Source organism: Bubalus bubalis, chromosome 3, assembly GCF_019923935.1.
Source record: "Bubalus bubalis isolate 160015118507 breed Murrah chromosome 3, NDDB_SH_1, whole genome shotgun sequence".
Classification (NCBI taxonomy): Eukaryota; Metazoa; Chordata; class Mammalia; order Artiodactyla; family Bovidae; genus Bubalus; species Bubalus bubalis.
This window is the reverse complement of record NC_059159.1, coordinates 21,221,799-21,237,662: the sequence shown is the minus strand read 5'-3', so window position 1 is coordinate 21,237,662 and position 15,864 is coordinate 21,221,799. Positions and strand designations below refer to the sequence as shown.

The following is a 15,864-nucleotide window of genomic DNA, read 5'->3' as shown; positions in this document are numbered from 1 at the left end:
CTTTCCCACGCCTGCCTTTTCTGGAAGCGCAGGTCTCAGATTCCTGGGGTTGAGGCAATGGAAGCATCCGGTTCCACCCACCCACCTTCAGTCCTGGTGCCTCTCTCAGGAGGATCTTGATTCCTGTCCTGGCCTGCTTCCCTTCCCCAACCCCCGCCACCTCGTCCCCTCTAAGAGGAGGACACAGCCCACAGGACTGTGAGGAGCAACTGGCTGGACGTGCTATCACTTGGGCCTCTGGCTCCTGAGATCTTCTTGTCCATTTAGGGATGAGAAAATGAGGCTCCATGAGGGGAAGGCACTGCCCAAGGTCACATACCCACTTATGGGGCAAGAAAAGGACACCTAAGATGTCCTCCTGACACTCTGACCTCACTCTGGGTCTGGCGCTGTCTGGACCACCCTCCCTGGGGTCACTGCCTGGACCACCCTCCCTGGGATCATCAGCACTTGGGAGGCACAAAGCAATGCCCCCCCCCAAGCTCTGCCTAGACCTAGTCTTCACCCCTGTTCTAAGATGACCCTTGTCCTCCAAGTCAACAACAGTGGGTGTCTACAGACAGCTCCCCCAGCCCCCATTTTCCCCATACCCTTCACCCCTTCCTCACTAGGGTCCTCACTGGCCACAAATAGGAAGCATTCTGTATTTCAGTCAACAAGCTTTATTGGTCAGGAAGTGAGGACAGGAAAGGGACTGAAGCTGGGGGGCTGAGGCTGGGGAGGCTGGAGGCTGCGCAGCCAATGGGGAGCCCCAGGGGGCTGGTGGGGGAGAGAGTCCTCAGTGGGTGGTCTGGTGGACCTGCTCTCGGCTGGAGATGACCCTGCCATCCTGCACCTCCTCCACAATGGTGCGCACCTGGCGGGTGGTCACGGCTGCAAGAGACAGACACTCGGGGTGGGTGGGGGCCCAGAGATCCTGGCTCAGCCCCCAGCCCCCTGAGCAGAGCCAGCTCTTCCCACCACGGCCACCTGTGTCCACGCCTCTGCTGGCCCCTCAACATCACACCCCCACACGTGCCCGCTCTGACCCTACCACTCCCTCCCTCCCACCTGTTCCTTGCTGGTGCCCCTGGGTGGGTCCCACCTCCCAAATAAATGGTTTGATTCTGACCCTCTGCAAGAGGAAGACTGTGCAGACCAGATGCTAGTCTGAAATGGAGTCTGATTCCATTTCTCTGCAGTCTCCAGGACATGGATTTTGCCCCCTTCAGACAAGGATCTCCAAGACAAGACCCTGGTCCCCATCACCTCCCTGAGACTAGAGACCCCAGGGCTGGGACTTTATCTTCCTCATCAGACTGGGATCTGGAGGACAAGGATCAAGTCCCTTTCTGCCACCAGACAAGAGACTCCAGACACAAGACTGCTTTTACTCATCTGTAAGGTCCCAAGAGCAAAGAGAGTGAGACCATTTGCCTATCTCCCCATCAGATGAGAGTCTCAGAGCTGGGACCACATCTCTTTTCTCAGCCTAGGAGCTCCAAGGTAAGGGCCTTTTCCTGCCCCGCCCCCATCGGGCCAGACAGTGTCTCCCTCATCTAATTAGGACCCTACCACCCCTGCTGAGGATCAGCCATCATTTCCTGGAGCTCCTGGGGACACTCCCCCAGTAAGGTGCAGGTGGGTCGCCTGCCCCGTGAAGCCCCACCCTCGGTTAACCAAAATGCTTACGTTCTTTGGTCTTGTACTGGGTCAGGCTGAAAAAAAAAAAAAAAACAAAGGTTAGATGTGGGTCTGAGACTCAGCTCTGCCCCAGGCCCCCAGCCCTGGCCCAGCTCCCCAACTCACTGGGCATCCTCGCCCTCCAGCAGGCGGCGGTAGGTGGCAATCTCCTGCTCCAGCCGGGTCTTCACATCCAGCAGGATCTTGTACTCCTGGTTCTGCTGCTCCATCTCGCAGCGCAGCTGGGCCAGCTGCTCCTCCACGCTGCCAATCAGCCCCTGGATCTGGGACAGCTGCATGCAGTAGCGGTTCTCTGTCTCGGCCAGGCTACCCTCCAGGGATGCTTTCTGCAGGGGAGCAGGAGAGGCCGGATCAGCGAGGGTGCACAGGGACCCCTCCAGAGCCCTGGGCACCTCCCCACCAGACTCGGCAGCGCCTTTACCATGCTGAGCTGGGACTGCAGCTCAATCTCCAGGGCCTGCAAGGTGCGCCGGAGCTCCGAGATCTCGCTCCTGCCGCTCTGCACCAGCTCGCTGTTGGTGGCCACCTCGCGGTTCAGTTCCTCCGTCTGCAGACAGGACACAGGACAGGGCAGCGTGAGCCTGGCTTCCCTTCTCCAAGGCAACCCCCATGGTTTCCATATGCTCAGCCCAGAGCCCACTCTGGACCCAGACAGACACCTGGAGCACCCAATCCCCCCGACTCCCCTCACCATGGCTACCTTCCTGACCTGCCTAGGCCTCTCAGGCCTCCTTCCAAACCTGGCTGCGGGAGCAATGACTTCTCATCAGCCTGCCACCTCCCCAAACCCAGAAGACTTTGAAAGGATGTTAAGTTTTATCTCTAATGCCTTCAAGAAGAAGGTACAAGGTAGGAAATTTGAGAACCAACCAGGACAGTAGCCAGGCCCATGGGACTGGTTCCTGACTTCTTGAGGGACAGATAAAAGCTCCTGGGGTCTTGACTCTCTGGCTTTATTCCTGAGGGAGGTTTCCCCTGACCCCCTCAGATCCCAGTTTCAGGCAAGCTGAAAGCCTGTGAATGCAACAGGCAACCCTGACGCCCAGGGTCCGTGCAGCTCACCAGAGTTAAGTCACCCAAGGTGCCAGGCTCTGGGCTTACTGTGGAGACTCAGGCCCTGCACCCCATGCCCTGGGAGAGACCTCTGGTCTGCGGCAGCCCCCACCTTGCTAAAGAACCAGTCCTCGGCATCCTTGCGGTTCTTCTCCGCCATCTTCTCATACTGGTCGCGCATCTCGTTCAGGATGCGGCTCAGGTCCACACCAGGGGCGGCGTCCATCTCCACATTGATCTCGCCGCCCACCTGGCCTCGCAGGGCTTTCATCTCCTGTGGAGAAGGGGGTGGTGGGTGTGGGCATCCCCTGCTCTGCCCTCTCACTCCCAACCTTCCCACGCAAGCTCTCCAGACCCCTCCCACAATGTCTCCTTTGTTCTGCTCACCCTCTACCCTCTGACCCTCCAAATGACTTTTGTTCACCTGGTCTGTGTGCGCTTTGCCTCCAATATCAGACTAGGGGTTCCCCCAGGATACAGTCTGTGCACCCCTACTAGACTGAGGGCTCTCTGAAAATAAAATCTTAATTCTTAGGCCTGAGCCCCCAAAACCTCCTATCTAATTTCCAAACTTCTACCTAGGGTCCAGATTGGAGGGTTTGAGCTGGGAATCCTCCTCAATTATCTCCTGTCTGGTGAGGGAGGCCAGGACAGGCAAAAGAGGCTTCTGTGGGCCCCTGGGAGACTCCCCAGATGCAGGAAAGTAGGGTGGTACATGGAGAAGGCTGCCCTGCATGGGGAACTGGGCTCTGCAGACAGGGCAACACTCTAAGCTAACCAGCCTGGACACTCCCTGCCTTCAGATGATGAGGGGTGTGGAGTGAAAGCCAATCCCAGTCCTGGGGCCCTGAGACCACGAAAGGCAAGGCCCCAACCCCGCCCATCGTCCTGACTCCTCTCCACTCTGCCTCCTGCCTCCCCTCCCTCTCTTCCATCACCTAACTAAGCCCAGCAACCTTCAGAATCTGCTACACAGTAGGAGTGCTCACCCCAGTCACAGCAATGGCACAGCCTTGGCACGGCAATGGAGCCCTGCCACCCCCTCAGCATCTCTTTGACCTACTGTCCTGGCTGCCTCACCTCCTCGTGATTCTTGCGGAGGTAGGCCAGCTCCTCCTTGAGGTTCTCAATCTGCATCTCCAGGTCGGCTCTGGCCAGGGTCAGCTCATCCAGCACCCTGCGCAGGCCATTGATGTCGGCCTCCACGCTCACACGCAGGGCCTGCTCTGTCTCAAACCTGCCAAGGGAACCAGAGACTTCTGTCAAGATGCTTGGACTGGCCAGTGCAGGTTCTGGCCAGCACCCTTCCCTTAAATGATGAGGGGGTGTTTGTTCAGTTGCTAAGTCATGTCCAACTCTTTGCCACCCCATGGACTGCAGCATGCCAGGCTTCCATGTCCTTCACCATCTCCTGGAGTTTCCTCAAACTCATATCCATTGAGTCAGTGATACCTTCCAACCATCTCATCCTCAGTCGCCCCCTTCTTCTCCTGCCCTCAAATCTTTCCCAGCATCAGAGTCTTTTCCAATGACAGGGTGGAGTGGAAGCCATTCCCAGCCCTGGGGCCCTGGGACCACGCAGGGCAAGGCCCCACCCCACCCAGCTTCCTGACTCGTCTCCTGTCTGCTTCCTGCCTCCCCTCTCTCTCTTCCATCACCTGACTAAGCCCAGTGACCTTCAGAATTTGCTGCTTTTGCAGCATCCTGGGCTAAGAGGTGAACTCCTTAACCCCCAGATTCTGGACCTTGCCATCAGCAACTGAGGAGGCCTGGGGTCCTCAGTCGGGAGCGCTGCCCCCAGTTTCTACCCAGACCCTGGCCAGGGCTCACTTGGTGCGGAAGTCATCAGCAGCCAGGCGGGCGTTGTCGATCTGAAGCAGAATGCTGGCATTGTCCACGGTGGCCGTGTGGATCTGGGAAGATGGGAGAGTGATCGGGTCCCTGGGTTGGAGTAACTCAACCCAGACCAGGATTCTGAGATGAGACTCTCCATCTGGGGGCCAGGATGTGGCTTCCTTCTCCAGGAAGGCTCCCTCCCCAGACTGTCTGCCTGCTTTACTGCTCTACAGTTAGTGACAGAGGCGGGGCCAGCAGGGGTCCGATGGCTGATACTCTCCTCCTCCCCCCACAGAAGCCCCTTGCCAGACTCTGCCTTAAACCAAAGCAGACAGCCAGCTGGGAGTGCCAGGCTGGGAATGCGGGAGACCCAGAAAAAAGTAGGAGGATGCCCCAGGCAGAAGCTCTTCCCTAATCCTGGAAAGAGGATGGATGTGAGAAACTCCCTCCTATTACAGTTCAGGATACAGTACCCCTGAGAGGCTTCCCACAAGAGGAAAACTAAAGGAGCCCTCACCCAAATGTACTTCCAAATCAGAAGTCGTGACCCCTGCTAAGCCCTGACCCCAGGCTCCAGCAGGCAGCCCTGCCCCAAGTTTGCCGAGCCCGTCTTGAGGGCACAGCAGGAGAGATGGAGAAGCCAGAAAAATCCCCAAATAAGGCATAGAAGTGGCCTCCTGAGGTCCCACCCACTCTCTCCTGCCTCGTCCTCCCAGCAGCTGCCAGCAGGAGCTCACCAGACCCCTGACACCACCTTAGCCCTAAATCCCCTTCTTGTTCCAAGGAAAGCCGTGTCTGAGTATCTGGCAGCCCCAGGAGCCCAGCCCTCCTCATGCCTCCATCCCTCTTATCCTACAATCACATAAGGTGGTAAAAAGCTCCATGATGGGAAACAGGCTCCAGGGAGCCCCACAAGACCTACTTGTCCCTAGCCCAGGCTACTGTCCTGAAAAAGAAATCATAAGCCACATAATGGCCCCAAGGTGGGCTCCCAGAGGCCAAGCTGGAGCCAAGCTGTGCTTGGCTCCCCGAGACCCTGTGACAGCCCCCAGGCTGGGCTCCAGGCCTTGATCAAGGGCAGATGGTAGGGGAGGAAAGGCTGTGCCCCACCCAGGACCCCTCCCATCGCAGCTCCTACCTTGTTCCGCAGGTCCTCGATGGTCTTGAAGTAGGAGCTGTAGTCAGGAGCTGGCCCCGGGGCCTGCTTCTGGTACCAATCATGGATCTTCAGCTCCAGCTCCCTGTTGGCCTCCTCCAGGGCGCGCACCTTGTCCAGGTAGGAGGCCAGACGGTCATTGAGGTTCTGCATGGTGGCTTTCTCGCCTCCCACCAGCAGCCCGTCGACACCTCCAAAGCCACCTCCAAAGCCACCTCCATAGCCACCGCTGACATAGCCACCGCCAGAGCCAAAGCTGTAGCAGCTAGAGTAGCTGCTGCCTCCAAGGCCACTGCCCAGGCCACCGGCAGACCCCAGCCTGCAGGAGCCACCACCCAGGCTGCCAGACACGCGGCAGGAGCGGGATGAGCTGCCCCCCAGGCCGGAGGAGCCCTTGATGGAGCCGGAGGAGAAGTGGCGGATGGTGGTGGTCATGGTGGTGGCAGCAGGTGGCGGGCAGACACGGAGAGAGAAGGCTGGAGAGGAGAGAAGCCCAAGATGCTGTTACTGCCAGGGCTCACCAGCCTCCTTTATAGGCCCTGACAAGTGGGCGTAGCGATTACAACAGGCTCACTCCTCTGTTTCCATTCCCCTGGGCTTTCATCACTGCTGGCTGCCCGCCAGCTCCCAGGTAGCTGTGGGCCCCCTCCCCTCCCATTGTCAGGTCTTTGCATCATTTCTCTGAACCCTCACGCTGGGCGTCTGCGTGTGTGTGTCTCTGGTCTCAGCCCCGTCACCTGTGATTCAGGCGGGCCCTCCAGCTACGCTTTCCCATGACCTAATACGGAGAAGAGGAATAAGAAGGACGTCACTGTCACGGGCCCTCCCAGGCAGCTGCCACCCCAGCCACACCTGCTTGGACCCTGTGTCTGGTGGGAAAATGGGTTTGGAACCCAGGCTGTTCCCAGCCATACACCATGCCACACCTGGTGCTACCCCTGGGCAGCAGGGGAGGCAGCAAGCACCAAGACCCCATCTTGCCTTGGACCCAAACCCACTGGGCTCAGCATGCAGCAGCTAGGTCAAGGTTGATTACCACCCCATTTACAGAAAAGGAAGCTGGGGCTTATACAGGGAGGGTGTCCCTCTGCCCGACCTGACTCAGAACCCGGCTGGCAGGGTTTCATCCTTCATCCTTCACTGCACTCAGCCACAGCACCCTTCCGCCTCCCCGGGGGCCCCTGACACACTGGCCCCCCCTTCTGCAGAGCCCTGACGCCAGGGGAGCATGTAGGGGCCATGATTCCATCTTGCCAGTTTTCTGCTCCTGTCTCTCGCCCTGGAACCCCCTGGGACCCTAGCATCCTTTCTTGACCTTTCCCCATTTTCTGTTTCTCAAGTGGGGAGTTCTGGGCTGGAGTGGGCAAAGAGGAGCTTAGCTGCAGGCTGGGGAAGTGGCAGTTTGGGAGGGGGCATCAAGATAAGAGGAACAGGAAGAACTGCCCCTTCCAGCCTCCCTACCCCTCCTGTGCCCCAAGAACCCTTGGATGGGGGGTATGTGGCTTCAGGTCCCAGCTGGCTGGAAATCTAAAGGACACTGCCCAAGAAGATGGTCTTCCTGGGAACCCTCAACCCCCGCCAGTTGGGAGGGGTCCCCTGCAGCCACCCCCAGAGGCCCCACCCCATCCCCTGAGCTAGCCCCTCAGGATGGGCCGGGTGCCTGCCCCACAGCCCCACCCTGCCCTGCCCACCACCCTCAGTCCCAGGGTCCCGGCGGGCCCGCTGGGCGGAATGTGGTCGTGTCTCAGACTGCTGATGGCTTCCACTTCCCAGACAGGCCCAGACAGCCCCCACCAGCAGCTGAGAGAGATTCCCCAATAGCCCAGCAGCTGCCAAGCCACCAAAGCAAACAGGACGCCCCCCCCACGCTCACACGCAGAGCAGCCACCCCGCCCCACACACCCCCAAGCCCAACAGAGCCCGTCTGCTTCCCTGGGCTGGCCATGCCCCTGCCACACTCACACCCTTCAGTGCCCTGGACCACTTCTCCAGGAAACCCCCTGCCCAGCCCCTCTCCCTCTGATCTTGACCTTGTACCCGCCCCAGGCTAAGGCAGGGCGCTCTCTATAACAGGTGTGGCTTCTGGAAAGTCTATGGGGCCCTTCCAGGGGCCAGCCACAGATAATGGGGCACCCAGGGACTGATTCTCAAAAACTTCCCCAATCTGGTGGACTGTCCCATCCCTCCATCCTCAAGCATCCTGCCTCCCTCCTTTGGGCCCCAGGCCCAGATGGGCTGGGAGAACAGATTGGCAGGTGACAAGCAGCCCCAAACATTTAACAAACTCTCCTCACCCCGCCATTGCCAGCCCACAATGCCCAAACCAATGACCAGACCAAATCACAGGAGACATTGAACTTCAAGCAAAGCTTTAATTGCAGTCACTGGGACAAAGTCAGGAGACCCCCCTCAGCGAGGGGAGGCAGGAAGCAGACAGAGAAATGCAACAGCTCTTGGGTGGTGGCCCACACGGGCTCTCGGGGCGCGGCAGTAGCGTGCTGGGAGCTGGAGGCAATGGCTGCCCCTGGGCCCTGGAGGCTGGGCTGTTGCAGGTGGAAAGGGGCCTCAGTGGGTGGAGCGATGGACCTGCTCGCGGGAGGAGACCACCTTGCCGTCCTGGACTTCCTCCATGATGGTCCGCACTTGGCGGGTGGTCACCGTGCCTGCGGGCGGAGGGGGAGGGATACACACAGAACCTCAGGCTGGAGGCCCTCCCTGAGTCCCCCATACAGGAGGGGCCTCAGCCTCTCCCCACCCACCCTGGGCAGGACGGGGCAGGCTCTTACCTTCCCGGGTGGGCTGTGAGACCAGGGATGAGGAGTACTGGGTGGACAGGCTGCAGGAAGAGGGGGAGCTGTCAGCTCAGGGATGCTGGTGAGGAGTCCAGCCCCCTGGGAGGAGTAGCAGCTGGTGAGGCCGAGGGGAGCGAAGTCCCAGGAAATCAGAGAGAAATCACAGCGGTGGGTACACGGCAGAGAATGCCAACCACAAGGTCAGAGGGACAGGCCCAGTGGGCAGGAATAAGGAAAGCAGATACCCCAACAGGAGGCCCAGAGGCACTTTGCTGCCAACCAGGGATTTACAAGGAGAAGCTGAGAGAGTTTTTTTTTTCCATATCCTGAAGGGCCCAATAAATAAACTTCATTAAAACAGGAGAGACTGCGGTTAGACTACAGATGGACTTGGCCATCGGCACAGAGCAAAACGCTGGAATGAGTGACTAAGCATGGAGACTCCAGGATATCCATGGCCCCTTTACACCAGGGCCTGAGCACCCTCCCAATTCCAAACCAGAGAGCCACCCATCCTGGACAATGGGATCACCAACCAGTCACTGGAACCAGAAACCCAGTGCCATTGTTACCCATTCCTTCATGCACTTACTCAAACATTTATTGAGTTCCGCCTACAAGCCACGCTCACCCCCATGTTCAGGCATCCAGCCCTGCTGTTTTTAGCTAACACATCCTCTGGGTACACGACCTCCCCTCCCCTGTCCTCCACCTGCCTTATAGCAGGTCTTCTTCCCCGGTGACTCAGATGGTAAAGAATCTGCCTGCAATGCAGGAAACCTGGGTTCGATCCCTGGGTCAGGAATCCCCTAGAGGAGGGCATGGCCACCCACTCCAGGATTTTTGCCTGGAGAATTCCATGGCCAGAGGAGCCTGGAGGGCTATAGTCCATAGAGTCGCAAAAAGTCTGGACATGACTGAGCGACTAACACATTCCCTGGCCTTACTCCCTGCTCCAGCCTCCTGACAGGTCTCCCTGACATCACCCTGTCCCCTCAGACACATTTCTCTCTCTGTAGCCCAAGTGACTGTTCTAAGATGTCTTGACAACCATATTTCTCTCTACACAAAAGGGCCCCGTTGGCTCCCCAGAGCCTATACCATCTAGTGGGCCCCCAGCCAGTGTTCTCTGCTTCATCTCCTGCAAGCCTCCACACCTCCTCCTGCCTCAGCTGGTGCCATCCCTCCCCGGGTGAAGCCACCCCAGCCCTCCAAGCACAGGCGGGGTGCCCTCCACTCACTGGGCATCCTCGCCCTCTAGCAGGCGGCGGTAGGTAGAAATCTCCTGCTCCAGCCGGGTCTTCACGTCCAGCAGCACTTGGTACTCGTGGTTCTGCCGCTCCATGTCACAGCGGAGCTCGCTCAGCTGAGCCTCGATGCTGCTGATGAGCCCCTGCAGCTGGGCCAGCTGGGCTCCATAGCGTGCCTCAGTCTCCGCCAGGCTGCCCTCCAGCGACGCTTTCTGGGGGTCGAGGTGTAGGTGACTGGGGAAACCGAGCTGGGGCCCTTCCCCACGATGGAGCCCCCAGAAGTGGGTCCCCAGGTGGTGCAGGCCTGTGGGTGCTGCCAGCATGGCAGAGCAGGAGGTGGGGCAGAGTGTGAAGAGGCAGGGCGGGGCAGGGAGCCTCTGGTTCTCCCAGTGGGGGTCCAGGAGGCAGGGCCCACCCTGGAGCGGTGGGCACAGGGCAGGGAGGGGACAGCGGCCCTACCATGCTGAGCTGGGACTGCAGCTCAATCTCCAGGTTCTGGACCGTGCGGCGCAGCTCCGTGATCTCCGTCCGGCTGCTCTGCAGGGCTTCGGTGTTGGTGGCCACCTCGCGGTTCAGCTCCTCCGTCTGGAAGGCAGGATGGGCCCCTGGGGCTTGAGGAAGCTGGCAGAGGTGAGGCAGAGGGCAGGGGCCACCCCCGAGCCCTGACCTCCCAGACCTGCCCTTCCCCCGCCCTAGAGGGCCTCAGGCCCACTGGTACACACTGGCGCTTGCAGGATTCATCTTGTCCTGCGGTCCTTTGCTTCTTCCTTACTGGTTTGCAGGCACATGTAAGGGCAGGCCCTGGCCTTTGCTCTCTGTGTGCCCATCACAGTCTGGGTGCTGCCACTGCTCAATGTGTTGTTCTTACTGGGGGCAGGGGAGTCTGCATCCAAAAACACACCTGCCTATGAGTTCCCGGGCTGGGAGAGTGTCTGGTGCGGTCAGGAGATCTGACTCTGCTCCCCCTGCCCCCGTGAAGGGCTATGTGAGCTTGAGGCCTCTCTGAGCCTCATAGTCTCCCCCTGAACGTGATGGTTTGGTCCCAACTGGTTTCCAAAGGTCCTTCCAGCTGGGAATCCACATCTGCAAATTTTCCAGTCAGTGCTCAGCACAAAGCACAAGCACCCACACGTGTGTTCACCTGCTCACGCGGGCCACCCACCTTGCTGAAGAACCAGTCCTCGGCATCCTTGCGGTTCTTCTCCGCCATCTTCTCGTACTGGTCGCGCATCTCGTTCAGGATGCGGCTCAGGTCCACGCCGGGGGCGGCGTCCATCTCCACGTTGACGTCCCCGCCCACCTGGCCTCGCAGGGCATTCATCTCCTGGACAGAGAGGGGTACAGGGGCTCACTCAGGGCCATCCTGGGGGGCGTCCCTGGGGCTGCCTTCTCATGCTGGGAGAGATGATTGCAGAGGACAGACACAGACAGGCCAACAGCTCCTCACCCTGAAGGTGGAGATGGATGTTCTCGTGTCTCAAATGCGCATGGCTGTGGATGTCAACAATCTCCCCCAACACACACTTGGACGGTGGGCTTCGCCCAGCCCCAGTGCGTGCTGGGGCAGGAGAGAAGGCAACTCCTGATTATGCCAGGGTATGAGCCAGGACAACCTCACTCCCTGCCCTGACCCCTCACTTCGGGGCCCTACCACCAACCACGCAGCACAAGCACAGGGAAAGCAGCCCCTTGCTGGCACTGGGGGAGTCAGACCTCATTAGGAAATGTGAATCTGCTCAGGGATGCATCCCCAAAACCAGCCTCAAAATCAAGCAGAACCACTGGATGAACTCCTGCTGTTGGGGCATTAGGCTCTCTCAGCTCAGGCCACCCCGGAGGTCTGGTGAGAAGGAAGCCACATGGCTCATCAGTCCCCCTGCAGGGTCTTGGATCCCTACACTTGGGTTAAGCCTTGGGGTCCCTAGGAGGTGGGAGAAGTGGCAGAGTGGTGGCGTCAGAGCTGCTACAGAAATGGCTCAGGCAGACCTGAGCGAAGACCCACCCCTGTGCAGCCTTGGCTAAATTCCCTAACCTCTCTGAGCCTCAGTCCCCTCGCTGGTAAAGGGAGGAACTCGCTCCTTTCTCGCAGCGACGCTGTCGGTATCAGCTGAGATAATCGCTGTGAATCACTTGGAATGTGCTGGGCAGATGTTCCTTGTTGTTATGACTATCACTATTACAATTAATCATAATAATTAGCCGGCGAGTTCTTAGACCAATTGGCCTATTAGGTAGTTAACTGCCACCACATAGCAGGCTGTGCCTCGAGGGACAGGGAAGTATCTTTCCGGAGAGAGGGCCCTCCAGGCCTCAACCAGGGCCCTCTGAGGGTCTCCCAGGGTAAGAGCCAGGAACGCATCAGAGACAGGAATTGGACAGAGAATGTGGCCTTGGCCCAGGCAGATGTGGGAGCCCAGCCTTGCCTGTTCCCAGGCAAGTCTTTCCTGCATCCCCGAGCCAGCCTCACCTCCTCGTGGTTCTTCCTGAGGTAGGCCAGCTCCTCCTTGAGGTTCTCGATCTGCATCTCCAGGTCGGCTCTGGCCAGGGTCAGCTCGTCCAGCACCCTGCGCAGGCCGTTGATGTCGGCCTCCACGCTCATGCGCAGGTTCAGCTCCGTCTCGTACCTGGATTGGGGGGAAGCATGAGCCATGGAGTGCCGCGAGGATGCCCTCATACGCACAGAGAGCTCTGTGGGGTGCAGAGCCGGACCGCACCAGCCCCCTGAGCCGCCCGGGAGGCCCCAACTCACTTGGTGCGGAAGTCGTCAGCTGCCAGGCGGGCATTATCGATCTGCAGCACCAAGCTGGCGTTGTCAATGGTGGCTGCCAGGATCTGGGGGACATGGTGGGGCCGGTGAGCAAGCACGCTCAGCAGCCCTGGGAAGGCCTTGCAACACCCCTCTGACAACCCTTTGGATAGTGGGCTGGAGTGAGGGAGGTGAGGGCCCCTGTGGTCTCCTCACAAGGAGAGAAAGCATGATACCCAGGCATGGATACCATGATGCCAGTAGAAAGACCCATATGCAATCCTCTCCCACCATGGGAGTCACTGCCCAAGCTGCCTGGACCTCATTCCATCTTCCCCAACTAAACTCACCTCTGGGCTCAGTTGCCACCTCCTCCAGGAAGCCCTTTTGCATTCCCTGAGTCCTTCCTCCCCATCATTCCTCCCCTCGGCCCATCTCTCTTACACAGTACTTCTCACAAATGCAATTTTTTTCCATGACTTTTTTATGTGTATTTGTCTTCTCTTCCACTGGTCTCTGTGCTCCAGAGGAACATAGCCTTGTCTCATGCCTGTCTCATTCTGTTTGGCATCCCCAGCCCTGGGCACAGTGCCCGGCCCAGAGTCAACCCCCAGGAAACATTAATTTAATTATACAATTAATGAAATGGTTAATAGAGCTATGATGGGTCCCACATCAAACCTTAGGACAAGGTTTTCTTTTCCCACAGGGTTGTCTGGGAGGTTCAAATGACCACAGGGAAAGGGGGAGGCTCTGGAAGGAGCAGAGCGGTCATTATTGTGACAAACACAGGAGAGAGGCTCCCATCAAGGGCCATGGGGGAAGGGGAGGGCGAGGCCCCTGCATGCTGCCCAGAGGAAGCAGAGAGGAAGTCTTGGCAGATGAGCTGGGTCGACTTTGGAGTTTTTTTAAGACTGAGGGTTGAAGTGTACAGCTGTGAGAGGGGGAAGCCCCAGGAAACTCAGCCTGGACCTCAGAGCCCACTCGAGGCCCTAAGTTCTGAAAAGGCTTCCTGGGTCAGGCTCGGTTTCCAGACTGAACCCAAGAGCCAGTTTGAACTCGCCCCAGGACCTCAATGGGCTGGTCTGCAGCCTGCAGACCTGCCCCACCTACCACCTCCCACCTCCCACTCAGGAGGCTGATGGGGCCCAGCGAGGGGTGGTGGTGCACACCGCCAAGGGGCAGTGACTCAGCGGCCTGGTGCGCAGCGCGCTGGGGTCTGGAGTGAAGAGCTGGCTGACCCCAGAGCTCGGGAACACTGACTCACCAGGGCTCCCTTAGGTTCCCCGCTGCCCAGACCAAGCCCGGTATCTAATCTGGCACGCCCATCGGTGCGGCTTCCAGGGGGCAACTGCAGGAGTTCCCTTTCTGGCCTGGGTCCTTGGCAGGAGCAGGCAAAGCCCCTCACAGGGCCACAGGCCTGGTTCTCCACCAGAAAACTGAGCGGGCTGAGCCCAGGCCAGCCAGCCCCCAGCCTAGATCTCCCCAAGCCTGGCTCCTGAACCTCTTTGATCTCTCTGCTGCCTCTGGAAACTGCAGCCCTTTAGGTCCTTCCAGCCAGAAGTTTTGTGCAAAAGACCCAGGTGCAACGTTCACAGAATGCCAAGGTCATGAGTTCATAGAGATCATAGTGTGTGTGTGTGTGTGTGTGTGTGTTGCCTCTTCCATCAGACTAAGTTAGAGAAATTTCTCCCCTTGGGAGCTTCCAGTCTGAGTGGGAAGACACAGCTCCTTTTCTCGGGGACCACCCTGCCCTCCTCCGCAAACTCAGCAAGGAGAGACAGATTCTGCCCTTAGGAAACCCCAGAGTGACCATCATGGAAGGAGTGAGGAAGACCCACAGAGAAAACAACTGTGAGAATATGTCAAACTCAGTGAAATCAGCCCAATGAACACAGTATAGACTGAACCTCAAAGTATAGAAAGGACCCCAAGGTCTGAGGACAAAAGTCAAGTGCCATCCATCTAGGAGGACTGCCTGGAGGAGGTGAGGCAGGTAGCAGGGGAGCAAACTCAGAGGAGAATGGATTAGTGAGAAGGAGACTTCCAGCCTCATCTCCCAGCAGCCACACCAAATTTGTTCCACTTCTATGCCTTTGCCCACACTGATCTCTATACCTGGAACATCTGCTGCTGCCCTCAAGGTTCTGAAGACTTCCCTGACCATGCCTACATCACCCACACCAAATACCCTCCCCCAGGAAGAAGGAACTCCAAACAGCCTCCCTTCACAGGATGCCCTCCAGGCCTGGGGACCAGAGCTGGGTTCCAGGACAAGTGAGAGCGTGAGTGAATGAATGAATGAATGATGGAAACCTAGGCTGGAGGAGAGATGTTGGCAAAGGTCCAAAGTTGGGATGCATGAGTCAGAAGTAGATACTGAGGACAGAGGGCAGGGAGTGCCCACCTTGCTCCGAAGCTCCTCAATGGTCTTGAAGTAGTGGCTGTAGTCTCGGGCGGGCCCGGGTCCCTGCTTCTTGTACCAGTCGTGGATCTTCATCTCCAGGTCGGCATTGGCCTCCTCCAGGGCGCGCACCTTGTCCAGGTAGGAGGCCAGGCGGTCGTTGAGGTTCTGCATGGTCTCCTTCTCACTGCCTCCCAGCAAGTTGTCGGCCATGCCAAAGCTGGAGCCGAAGCCCCCGCCCAGGTTGCAGGTATAGCCCCCGCCATAGCCGCCCCCCAAGCCCATGGAGAAGCGGGACGAGGACATGGACATGCCAGAGCCGCCAACTCCCAGGAGGCTGGGGGCCCGGCAAGCACCCCCAACACGGATGGAAGACATCCGAGAGAAACCCCCGCTGGGCATACACAGGCCCTTGACAGAGCCGGAGGTGGAAAACTGGCGGATGCTGGTGGTGGTGGCGGCCATGATGTCCACAAGTCAAGCGCAGGGTCTGGTCTGGACAGAGACCCCGGGCAGGCCTTTATAGCCAGGCTAAAGGGGGGCTGGGCCCCTGGCCCTTGAAGTCAGAGCCAAAATCCCAGCCGTGTAATTTGCTTCTGTACAAGCCGCCCAGGGCCTGGGGCTCAGGCTGGACACCCGAGTGCCTCCCCCGGCCCCCTCCCCTGCCCAAGCCTGGCCTGGGCACGATAGCCTCTTAGCCGCCATTGTCTGTTAGAAACAAAGGTGGTGTTGGAGCCGCAGCCCCGGGGGTAGGGTGATCCTCCATCCTCAGCCGCAATTAGGCAGCTGAGCTCATCCTTGGGGGAGTCCGGAGAACCCAACCCTGGGAGCCAGAAAGGGCCTGGGACAAGGCTCCACAGGCCCGGAGCCTGGGGCTGCTCTGGCCCCCCACCCAGCATCCTTGGATCCCAGGGAGAGGGTGGAGAGATCCAGGGGGACACAAT

General features: G+C 58.9%; 2 protein-coding genes across 2 annotated transcripts; both read right to left on the bottom strand.

Moving 5' to 3' along the window:
* Positions 1-642: 642 nt before the first annotated feature.
* On the bottom strand, positions 643-6,247 carry LOC102397396 (keratin, type I cytoskeletal 17). The gene is made up of 8 exons (XM_006055786.3): positions 5,711-6,247; positions 4,567-4,649; positions 3,817-3,973; positions 2,849-3,010; positions 2,105-2,230; positions 1,789-2,009; positions 1,672-1,697; positions 643-873 (listed from the first exon to the last, which is right to left on the bottom strand). Exons 1-8 carry the CDS (start codon positions 6,161-6,163, stop codon positions 779-781), a joined length of 1,323 nt encoding a protein of 440 aa, XP_006055848.3. The 5' UTR covers positions 6,164-6,247; the 3' UTR covers positions 643-778.
* A 1,833-nt stretch (positions 6,248-8,080) lies between these two features.
* LOC102397719 (keratin, type I cytoskeletal 42) lies at positions 8,081-15,626 on the bottom strand. Its single transcript, XM_006055787.4, has 8 exons — positions 14,924-15,626; positions 12,520-12,602; positions 12,238-12,394; positions 10,933-11,094; positions 10,230-10,355; positions 9,762-9,982; positions 8,515-8,564; positions 8,081-8,391 (listed from the first exon to the last, which is right to left on the bottom strand). Exons 1-8 carry the CDS (start codon positions 15,383-15,385, stop codon positions 8,294-8,296), a joined length of 1,359 nt encoding a protein of 452 aa, XP_006055849.2. The 5' UTR covers positions 15,386-15,626; the 3' UTR covers positions 8,081-8,293.
* Positions 15,627-15,864: the final 238 nt, after the last annotated feature.

Bases quoted from the DNA above. Each gene is read 5' to 3' on its own strand.
- LOC102397396 (XM_006055786.3), bottom strand. From the start codon at position 6,163: ATGACCACCACCATCCGCCACTTCTCCTCCGGCTCCATCAAGGGCTCC. The intron at 4,650-5,710 runs GTAGGAGCTGCG...CCATCTTCCCAG, and splicing joins TCGAGGACCTGCGGAACAAG to ATCCACACGGCCACCGTGGA. The intron at 3,974-4,566 runs GTGAGCCCTGGC...TTCCCTTGGCAG, and splicing joins GCTGATGACTTCCGCACCAA to GTTTGAGACAGAGCAGGCCC.
- LOC102397719 (XM_006055787.4), bottom strand. From the start codon at position 15,385: ATGGCCGCCACCACCACCAGCATCCGCCAGTTTTCCACCTCCGGCTCT. The intron at 9,983-10,229 runs GTAGGGCCGCTG...CTCGACCCCCAG, and splicing joins TGCAGTCCCAGCTCAGCATG to AAAGCGTCGCTGGAGGGCAG. The intron at 8,392-8,514 runs GTAAGAGCCTGC...CTCCGCCCGCAG, and splicing joins CTCACAGCCCACCCGGGAAG to GCACGGTGACCACCCGCCAA.